The following is an 11,265-nucleotide window of genomic DNA, read 5'->3' on the forward strand; positions in this document are numbered from 1 at the left end:
AAAAAAAATCATATATTAGGTGCAATTTACTTTGACTATGTATTTGCCACTAAGAAGTGTTAAATAGCACAGAGACAAGTCCCACAAATGTTGGTCTTTCATGGGGCAACTCAGTTTTAAGAACTGATGTTAAACAGCTCACTGAGAGCAAACTTTCATCAGCTTTAATTACTCCCATCACATAACACCTTGAAACAATCTCAAGACTGAATATTTGTTCACTTACTAAAAGAATAACTCAAAAATCATGAACAATTTCACCTTGTGGTGACACCTGTTATAAAAAAGTCTTGCTATGAAAAGACAGCATCCCATGTTCCATTTTACGTACCTTTAAGCTTCTCTAACCTATATCTCTGTGAAAAGAAAACATTTATGGAAAATAAGTCGAGTGTTGCAAACTCTTATGTCACTACCTGGTCTCTAATGTCACAAGGACTTGCAAAGACATTTCCAAAAGTCTCAAAAGGTAGTGTTCCCCCTGTGCTTGTCCAGCGCAATAAACAGTAAAACATGTTTTAATATCCCCCTTCAGCAATGGTAGATGGTGACAAAACTGTCCAGTCTGTGACAGACATGACAAATCCCTGTCCACTGATCTTAGTAGCCTTAATTGGCTATGCTTCTTGTGAAGCAGTAACACAAGCTGTGTACAGGAGCTGACAATCAGCTAACTTGAAGCGCTCTTTCTAAGAAGTATATTATTAAATCAACTAATAAAATTCATTGCCATTTACTCATAGAGCTATGTATCACATATTTAAAAAGGCATTAAAGTAACATAATCTAGCCACCTGTTACCACACAGAGGAATATCTACATTTACGAATATCCACATTAAGTCAGACTTTGGAGGGGAAAAAAAAGCCTGTTGATCTATTTTGCGTACTCTTTAAACTGTTCTTTCTTTGTGCTTTTAAAACAAACAAAAAACCCCAACATAGCTCTCCCTCAAATGAGTACACACCAGTATTCTCAATTATTTTTCAAATAATTGTCTTTTGCATTCCCCACAATCCCAGAAAATAGTATTAGCCAGGAGAATTCACACCAGTCGCCTGACAAAGACCTTTGACAAGCCATTGAGGATTCTGTTAAGTACATAGAATAAAAACTTGAACTCTACACAACAGGTGCATGTTTTGGTATGAATAATGTTTTGATATGAATAGTCTTAGAACTGGAACCTTTAAAAAGATAGACAACAATAACCATATATGAAAAGTTTCTCAAGATAAAGACTTAAGAGAATTTATGTGTGAAGAGCCTGGATAGGGAATACAAAGGCAAAACTACAGAAAGTATACTACTACTATTTGAGTATAGAAGGTATCTGAGTAGACTTACAGAATTTCACTTTCTTGCTAGTGTAGGTTGAGGTTTTTTCATTAGCTGCAATGACCATTTTATCAGCACCTCTCTTCATAATCATAGGAAATAGTTTAAAATATAGGAAAGCATAAAATCAATCACATTCTGGGAGATAACACAGACTTCCCTCAATCAAATTCTATGTCCTTCAACTCCCAAAGGACACTTAAATTCTTTGTCTTTAAATAACAATAAAAACTGAGATTTTAGGAGTACTCACCACTGTCTTCAACTAAAAAATGAAAAATGTCACTGGTGGCATTGTCACTCCCTCGTAAAACATAGCATATCTTCATATCATCAATATCAGCTGGAAAGAGGAAAAATAGACTTTAATTTCAATTATGAAGATAGGAAACCTTTTTTTAGAAAAATTTGACATGTATAAAATAGTTTAGCTTCAACAAGAGGGAGGTCAAGGTCCCACAGCAGAACTGAGGAATTTCAGTATCAACAGTGTTGAAGTTTTACAGATATCATTCATTCTCTCTCCCTTTACTTCCTCCTCCCCCAGGCTCTCTTTCTTTTAAGCTGTATTTACAAAAAATAACTGAAATAAAATTTAAAAACATGGGCTTGACAGTCAGAACTACTTCATATTTTTAGTGGTTCCTTTTCTTAAACAGAGGTGTATCTCCACAAGGACATTGATTCTGTCATTTTTCAACCTGCAAAGTACTGCAGAGGACAGTTACAGTGATTGACTGTTTTAAGAACCCAAATAGATGCCATTTAAGTAAACAGAAATTACTTCAGTAAGGAAAAAAATGATGTAGAATTTTGAACCAGCAGTTATCATAAAGTATATAAAAGATAAACAAACATTTGTTAATATTGTTTCTTTTCTGGTTTCCTTGAGTAGTGATAAGAAACATGTATATACATAAAAACTAATTTTTGTCACTTTCTTTCAAGGACTGCTGTTGGTAAAAACCAAGTCTGATACTTTTTTCAAGAAAAAGTGTTAGAAATCAATCACATTAAAGTGGAGCTCAAGTACCACCCAAGTTCTCCTCTGATGTTAGAGTAGATGCGTGGGTAAAAAAAAAAAAAAACAAAAGCACTTTTGTTAGAACTTCACAAAATCTTCAGTTCCAAAGTAACCAGACATCTTTAAGTGCAAATAAGCAAAGGGCATTATCAGCAAATATATGTAACTGAAGAATCTCTTCCATATATGTTTGAAAGTTAAAGATCAAAAATTCACAGGGCTGTAAAGAGGATGCAAACAAATACTTCTTCATGCCAGTGGAGCACATAAATATTTCATCTGGCAAACACACAAGTACTCAGCTCTGCTCATGTGGGTAGCTTTATCAAAATCCATGGTTCCAGCATACGTAAAGATAAGCACTTGAACTGGTGCTTGCAGGACCAGGACCATCTCATAAGAAAAAAAGGCCACCTGTCATCCAAAGATATTAATTTTGTCAAAATAATTGCAAAGAATGACCTGTTTTCTGTTCCTTAACAACATGTTTGGAGTTACTTCAGCAAGTCTATGCTTTCCTTCCACAGCTGATTAGGTTGTGCTAGCAATATCAAAACTTGTCTAGTTATAAGCACAATTCATAATTGTGTTACTATAGTGCCTGATAAAATTAATTTTATACTGGAATCCTCCAATATAATTTTGAAATACATCAAGCATAATTTTCTATTTCAAAAAATATAATTATCCCCACTAGCAGAAAGCTGTGTTCTAAACAATTGCTCTGCCCTCTCTTCCAGTTACAGGAATCTGAAAAACCAGACTGTTCCTGCTGCTTGCACACAATGAATCTTGTTACCCTACTCAAAGTGGTCAGACTGCCTGTTCATACAACCACAGGAACAAATCCAAGAAATGGGAGTTTGAGTATGGACTTCGCAAACTAGCAAGCAGCTTTCAAAACTTTTTTGCATGATGTCCTGAAGAGCTTCATTTGACTTCAAAGTTGTCCCAGTTTTGAGTAGAGATAGAAGCAAATGACCTCAAGAATTCCCTTCCAACATAAACTGGAAGACTCTAATAAGGTTTTACAAGCCCCATAAGAACCCACATGTGTTGATGAAACTGGAACTACTCAGCATTTTGAAAGAGGTGGCACATGACAGGGTAAGAGGCTTAAAGAGAGGGGAAGATCAAAACATAAAAAGCATATAACAACAGGTCCAATAGTCAATGCAGAGGCTTCCCAAAGTTCTTTGCAAAACCTGTGCTTACACTGGGATCATAAGGAATATGACAAAAGAGGGTCTTGTTTATTTCTGCCCTGAACATTAGACAATTATTTGTCTCAGTGTAGCATAAGCATGACCATCTCAAAGGCCAATATTATTGAAGAAACGTGTATTTCTTATAAACACTCTTCAATCCAACACAAAATAAGAGCGTTTGTGCTGTATGTGAAACTGTGAAGTTACACCACTTTCTGGGAATCCTCACTAGCTTTAAAACCAACCTTTCCTAAGGGCTGCATGCTTCTTACTCAGCTTGGGCAGCCCCAGGATATTAAGACAGCCTTCAGGCCATGTGGTTGGACAGCCAATTCAAAGCCAAGTAGCAACTTCATCTTGGTCATCCGACAAATGTACACCTGGCCACATGGCACAGGAGGAAATGGAATATGTACTTCTCCCAGGTGCTACACATCCTCAAAAAAAAAAAAGGATATCACTGTTCCTCTGCTTGCAAAGAACACCTGTTCAATAATTACACATTCTTCAATGTAAGAGAAAACCCACTAAAATAAGTGATAACCTGTTTATTTGCTCACTCCCTTTCTCTCTTGTTTCTCACATATTCTGACAACATTCTCAATATTACTCACAGTTCACTACTGAAGCCTAACACTTAAGGAACTGTGGTGGTCCCCAAAGCTTTGACAGTTTGGTCTTCTCTCATCCTCTTTTTTGCACTAGCATTGCAAAACTTAAGACACTTCAGCCATTGCAAAGTTCATCGGGCCTATTTGAAAGATTTGGTATATCTGACAAGAACATGGCTACAGCCAAGACTGTAACATGGATATGTACCAGTATGGGCTCTGTGAAATGAAACATAGCCAACTGCAAGTGCTCATCTCAAGCCTTTCCAACCACACAGCCCAGCCTGGCTGGGCCCATTTAACTCTGAGTGTCCATGCTGTTGGTGCTGTTTGCTCATTCCACAGCTGCAGAAGGCTGCAAAAAAACCCTAATTTCATTGTTAATTAACTAGCCATTAAGTCATTGTAAAGTAACATGGAAAATTCTCCAGAGAATAGCTAATGCTCCCATTTCAGTTAAAGTTACTTCACAGCCTTGGGTTGAGGCTTTATTTCAGAATATATGACACATGTGGTTTTTGCCCTATTTATATCACTGAATGTTTTAGTGCCATGTAAAAGTAAGTACCACTAACATAATTTTTAAATGCTTACATTACCTTTTAATTTACCACAAACACTTGTGGTAAAGATTTGTGTAATTAAGTTAATTTGTGTAATTAACAAATACACTCATAATATATTATCTCCCACTGGTGGGGAAAGGATTTTGCTTTTACAGTTAGGTGTGCTCAGACTGTACAGCAACTGATACCCAAGCCATTAGTTAATAATGGCTACTTGGCCACTCCCATAGCATTTTCTAAATAAAACTGGTTAAAAAAGCACTGTCTCTTAAGATGTACAGCCCAATTCTGTTATCTAAACTTTTATCACTGTGACTGACAGAAAGTGCAAATCCCAGTTATTTGGAAAAAGCTATCCAAAGAAATGAAGCTCCTTTAATCAGTATTTACCCAGCAGACCACATTTCCTGTTTAAAGTTGTCACGGATGTAATAAAAAACAAACATATGTAAAACATTATGAAGCCATTTTAAATAAGCTCTTCATTGGAATGTTTCTCCCATCAATTACTATAGAGTTTAGCATGAGAAATAATGTTTCCAGTGATCTAAAGAAAGGACATGAAGTGTTATAGTACCTTGGGTGAACTGGCTGATGCTATGGTTGCCTTTCCCCAGGTGAATCAGGAAGCCATGGCGCGGACCCTCTGTGATTCTGATCTTAAGAGTAACATGTAAACTGTCCCTGTCTTCCACTTTGAGAACTTTGTTGGTAATCAGAAACCCGATGTGACCTGTGGCCAGAACACGGAGAGTCTGAGCACCCTTATTTATCACAACTTGAGGAACACTGTTGTCCACAGCCATTATTTGAATCTTCATAGTCTGAGGCTTCCTTGTTTCAAACACAGTGTTGGGGAAAACATAGAAATCAGTATGAGTGCCATCTGTAACAGTGAAAGAGAAACTGTCCTCAACTGATTCTGAGCCATCATGTTTGTAGCTAATTAGATTTTCATTCAGATCTTGTTTAGTGAAGGTGGTGACAGGTTTGGAGTTATTGAATATGATCTGGCCGTGAACTGGTATTTGAGTGATGATAAACTTTAGCAGTGCATCAGGTGTATCTCTGTCTTCTGCAGTCAGTTCAAATGGGGTTATCAGTTTGTATTCATTTTCACTCACCACCAGGTTATGGATTGTGACAACAGGTTTCTTATTGTCCACATCACTGATAGAAATTCTGAAAGTACGAAACACAGGGTTATAGCCATCAGTCACCTCAAACTCAAAGCTGTCCATTTTCACCTCATCTTCTGAAGTATGAATGTAATAGATTTTATTGCCTGCTAACAGGAGTTGAGTGAAAGTGGAGATGGGTACCCCAGGCTGATCTGTGCATTCAAGATGACCACGAACAGGTGGTCTGGTAATGGTGAAAACTAAGTTCTCATCTGGACTATTCAGGTCACTGGTACTAAGCAAATCAGTAGTAAGGGTCACCTTCCCCCCTTCCTTCAGAGAAACTCCTTTGCTGATGACATCTGGGAAGACAATATCAATGCTGCCTATTGTCACATAAAAGTAGCGGTCAATGAGAGGATTTATTCCATCTGTCACATCGAACTTGATAAGATCACGAACTCCTTGTTGGCCAAAATGCACATATCGAATCAAATTTCTATCCACTTCATCCTGGGTGAAGTTCATTCCCCAGGTGATATTTTCAACTCCACCTGAAGGCTTTATTTTCTGTAAGAGGCCTTGTCCTGGCCCATAAGTTATAATGTATGTCAAGGTTTTGTCTTCAGAATCAAGATCAGTAGCCTTCAATATTCTGTTATTAATAGTTCTAGTTTCCCCTATTTCAATCTCCAAACCATCATTGATGGCCATTCTGGGCGTCTCATCATCTACAGGTATAACAATGATGGGTACCATTTTCCTAACGGTGTGTTTACCATCTGAGAGTTGCACCTCAAAACTGTCTGCCCTGGTCTCAGAATCATCGTGTTCATAGAGAATGCTGGAGCTCTCTGTTATCTGATCCAAGGTGAAGCTCTCCACCAGGACAGTTCCATTGACCAGCTGGTTCACAATGTGGCCGTGCCTGGGAAGCCTGGTGATTGTGAATGTTAACTCATCAGCAGGGACATCTGCATCAACTGCATTAAGGATGGGGGTGTCAATCACCAGGCTCATGCCTTCCATCACAACAAACTCTCGCAGGAAGATTTCAGGCTCTTCGTCATTGATCGGTACAACAAGGATGGGGAAGACGTGCCTCTGGGAAAAGTTAATGCCGTCAGAACAGCGCAAAGCAAATCTGTCTTCAACAGGCTCTACACCCTTATGTATACTCTGGACATAAAAAATGTGCCCTTGACGGAGGTCCTTCAAGGTAAAAGCACTTATAGCTACACCTGCCCTGGATTTTTCAGATCCCGGGGCAGGAGAGATGTTCTCTACATACCCAGATGTGGGCTGAGCAACAATTGTGCATAGTATATCATCACTAGGAGTATCCACATCTTCAGCCCTGAGGTGAGCAAGAGTAATGACCTGCTTGTCACCTTCCGTCACCATGAACTGCTCCCCCACAAAAATTTCTGGAGCTTGACTGTCAACAGGAAGAATGGTCACCAAGACTGAAACTCCTTGAACAACACTGCCCCTGACATGCCACTTCTCAGAGAGGTCAGACAAGGTAAGGTTGAAAGCATCCTCTTTGGGCAGAAGGCCTATTTCACCACCGGTGTGAGCATATACCACAGCACCATCCAGCAGATCTCTCTGGGAAAATCTCTCTGCAGGCACTCCTTGAACCAGGATGCTCCCATGCTGAGGAGGATCCTCTACAATGAAGGTCAGCATAAAGTCATCTGTATCCTGATCCGTGCCCTGGATGACATTAGCAGTGATTTCAGCAGCACCATTCTCCAGCACATCGAGGTAGGAACCAAGAGTGCCTGGGGGCAATCGTAGCGTAGGAACCTCATCATCGACTGGGTGCACACTCATTTTCAGTATGATGGGCACAAAATGAACCCCATCACTCACATCAAGCCTGCAGGTATCACTGTTGGTCTCAGCTCCGCTGTGCACATACACCACTCTCCCTTGTCTGATATCCTCCAGGCCAAAGATGCCTCCTGGAACCAGACTGTACCCAGAGAGCTGCAACTGGCCATACCGAGGAGCCTGGGTCAGGATAAATCTGAGACGGGCAAGTTCAGTGTCCGTGTCACTGGCATCCAGCTCCGCTGGACTAAGTACATGGCTGCCTCCCTCAGGCAAAGTGAAGCCAGTATTAGTGATTTCGGGAGGCTGGTTATCCACAGGCTGCAGGTAGATGGTGAAAGTCCCTTTGGCTGCATTGCCAACTGCATCTTGCACTTGATACTGAAACTGAATCAAATGAGGAGCCACCCCCAGCTCCTCCTGTGGGGGACGGTAGGAGATCTTGTGATGGTTGATCTGGGCTTGGGTGAAATGCGTAACTTCCACGGAGTGATCCTCAGTCAGCACAAGGGATCCAAGGCGTGCTCCAAAAGCCTCGGGAGGGTGGTTGGAGTCCGTGTCAGTGGGGGGCTGGATTACTGTGTAGCGAAGCTCCCGGTCCCCTGAGTCCTGATCTGTGTAACACAAGTGCTTCCGGCGCAGGGGGGTCACCTGCTGCTCTGCAACGATTAAATGCAGGCTGCTGCCGCTATGGAGCTCTGGGGCTAACCTGTCTACAGGATGTACCCTGATCACAAAAGTCTGTGGTCCAGAGCGGTTGGGTGGGTCATTGTCATCCTGGACTCTAAAGGTGAACTGGTCCAACACAACCCCAGGGCCAGGGCTGTGAGCCCCAAAGTGGTGGTAAAAGAGACGCCCTTCCACAATGTCCTGTTGCAGCCACTCTCTCACTGGCTTTTCATAGATGAGGGAACTCCCTGCTACACCTGGCACCTTCCTCCAAGAAAAGCCCTCCTCTTCTTCCTCCTCTTCCCAGCCAGGCGGTGGCTGTGCCTGACGGAGCAGGAGCTGCCCAGCTGTGGGGCCAGACTCCACTGTGAAGAGCAGGATGGCATCCTGGGAGTCAATGTCAGTGGCGCTAAGAGCACGGGTGGTGATGGGCACTGTTTCACCCTCAGCCATGGCAAGCCCTGTGTTAGCATTAAGTAGGGGTGGCTGGTCATCAGTGGGCACCAGGGTAATGGGGAAAAGGAACTCAACACGGTGGCGAGAGCCACCATCTTCCAGCCGCAGCACAAGGTTGTCACTGAGCGGAGACTCGCTGCCATCGTGCTGGTAAATGACTCGGCCTGCTGCCAGCTCAGCCACTGTAAAGTGTTTATGAGGGGCAGCAGGTCCTGGAGTGTCCTCCAGGAGAGTGAGGTGGCCATGCCTCAGCCCTGCCACCACACTCACCCGCACCTGCTCAAGGTCATCCTCATCACTGACCACCAGGTTGGGGCTGGGACCTGGGCCTGAGAGAGGCCTTGACTGCCCCTCGTAGAGCACGAGACCAGTGTTGCGGGTCACCACGGGTGCCAGAGTGTTCATGGGCTTCACCACAATCACGAAGGCAAAGGGCTCCGAGGCAGCACCCTCTGGGTCCAACACTTCCAGTTCAAGCTCAAAGAGCCTCTCTCGATCGGAGTCCTCCATGGGTGGCTGATAGGCAATGCGCAGCTCCCGCACATCCCGCTGGCTGAAAGAGGTGACAGGCAAGCTCCGGTCGTCCGTGCTGACCATGTGGCCTTGGCCAGGACCAAAGGGAGAGGTGATGTTGAAGAGCAGTAGATCGGGGGGTGACTCCGCATCCTCAGCTGACAGCATGTCAGGCGTGAGGGCGGTGAGCACAAACTGGTCCACCTCCATCATCAGCATGGCCAAGAAGCTGGGTTTGGGGGCCACGTTCTCACTCCCGGCGCGGATCCGCACCAGCACCTGGAAGTACTCTCGCTTCAGCAGCGCCCCGCCGCCCGCCGCCTCTCGCAGCTCGGCCACCAGCGGCACCAGGTCGCGGTTCGGGGAGCCGCCGGCGGCCGTGTGCCGATAGCGCAGCCCCAGGCGCAGGAACTCCTCGCAGTCCCACATCACGGACGGCATCGGGCCGCCCCCCGCCGCCTCCCCGCCCCCGCCCCCCGCCGCCGGCGGGTAGTTGAGGATCTCTCCGTAGCGGGGCAGCCCGGCCAGCAGCGGCAGCAGCCCCACCCGGCAGCGCTGCCGGCCCGGCTCGAAGGCGAACTCCAGGCTGCGGGCGTCCAGCGGGTTGCTGGTGCCCCGCAGGCGCTCCACGGTGAGCGGCAGGTTGCGGGTGACGATCTCCAGCTGGGTGAAGAGCACCTCCACCTCCAGCACCAGGGGCAGCACCAGGGCGCGGCTCGGCGAGTCGTAGCGCAGCTGCAGGCGGACGCGGTCCCGGGCGGGGCTGCGGCCGCCCAGGTGCGAGTACTGCACCTCGCGGGCTCCGAAGTCGCAGGGGAAGCGCCGGGGGCTCAGGCGGCCCGGGCGCTGCCACAGCGGGTCCTCGTCCAGCACGGTGAGGTGGCAGCGGTCCCCCGGCTGCACCTGCAGCACCAGGTCCCGCGTGGGGTCCAGCCAGGCGGAGCGCCCCAGGGGCACCCGCAGCCCGCGGTTGGCCACCACCACGGGGTCCGCCTCCGGCGACCACGGCGAGGACACCGCGGCGCTGCTGCCTGGCGGCGGCTCCGCCGCCCCAGCCCAGGCGCAGCCGGCCAGCAGCAGCAGCAAGCCAGCCAGCAGCCGACGCGGCTCGGCGGGGAAAGGCTGCATCGTCCTTGCCGGCGGAGCGTAAGCGTCGGGAACCTCCGGCAGCGGCCGAATCGCGGCCCCAGTTCCGCCGCCGGCGCGGCGCCTCTCACTCCGCGCACACGCTGCGCTCTGAGCGCGCCGCGCTCCGCTCCGGAGGGGAGCCCCGCGGGCCGGCAAGCCCCGCCCCGCGCCTCTGAGCAGCCAATGGGCACCCGCGGGGGGAGAAGCCGCCATGCGCGATTGGGCAGAGCTATGTGCCAATCATGCAAGTTACGAGAGGGTCGGGGCTCCCCCTTCCTCCGTCCCTCCTTCCCGCGGCCGCCCAACAGGTTGCGGAGGAGGTGGTGTCGGGAGAGCGGTGGGAGTGGGGGGCGATGGCGGTGCGGGAGCGGGGAGGTGGTGGCGGATTGCTCTGCTGGCGCCAGCCGCCGCGGGAAGGGAGCCCTCCAGTCGGGGGGAGGGCGGCACGGCTTTCCCGGAGCGGTGGGAACGCACCGCTGCCAGCCCCAGGAGCGGCGGGTGCGCACCGCCGCCTCCTGAGCTGAGCTTCCCCTCTCCCGCCTGGCCCCGGGGGCAGAACTAAAGCCGGGCTGTTCCCGGCTCGCCGCCGGGCAGTGCTCGGGGTTTCCCTTCCCCGCGGGGTGGCGGCGGTGCCACCCGGCTTCCAGCGGCGGCAGGAACGGGGGTGCCCGAGAGCCGGGTCCGGATGACGGGAAACGGAGGGTGACAAAAGTGCCCCAAGGAGAACGGGATGGGTCACACGAGGGCAAGCGGCCCAGGGCTGCGGCGGAGCTGCCTGCCGACCCCGCGGTT

At 47.4% G+C, this 11,265-nt stretch overlaps 1 protein-coding gene across 1 annotated transcript in view; it reads right to left on the reverse strand.

The window, feature by feature from the left end:
- Nucleotides 1–10,620, reverse strand: part of FREM2 (FRAS1 related extracellular matrix 2) — a 122,712-nt gene extending 112,092 nt beyond the window's left edge. Inside the window, exons 1-2 of the mRNA XM_030943348.1 lie at nt 5,325–10,620; nt 1,592–1,681 (exon numbers count right to left, since the gene is read on the reverse strand). Of these exons, the coding sequence (XP_030799208.1) occupies nt 1,592–1,681; nt 5,325–10,473 (5,239 nt within the window). The 5' untranslated portion in view covers nt 10,474–10,620. The remainder of the gene's footprint in view (nt 1–1,591; nt 1,682–5,324) is intronic.
- Between the last annotated feature and the right edge of the window lie 645 nt (nt 10,621–11,265).

The sequence above is a fragment of the Camarhynchus parvulus genome, chromosome 1 (assembly GCF_901933205.1).
Source record: "Camarhynchus parvulus chromosome 1, STF_HiC, whole genome shotgun sequence".
NCBI classification, from domain to species: domain Eukaryota; kingdom Metazoa; phylum Chordata; class Aves; order Passeriformes; family Thraupidae; genus Camarhynchus; species Camarhynchus parvulus.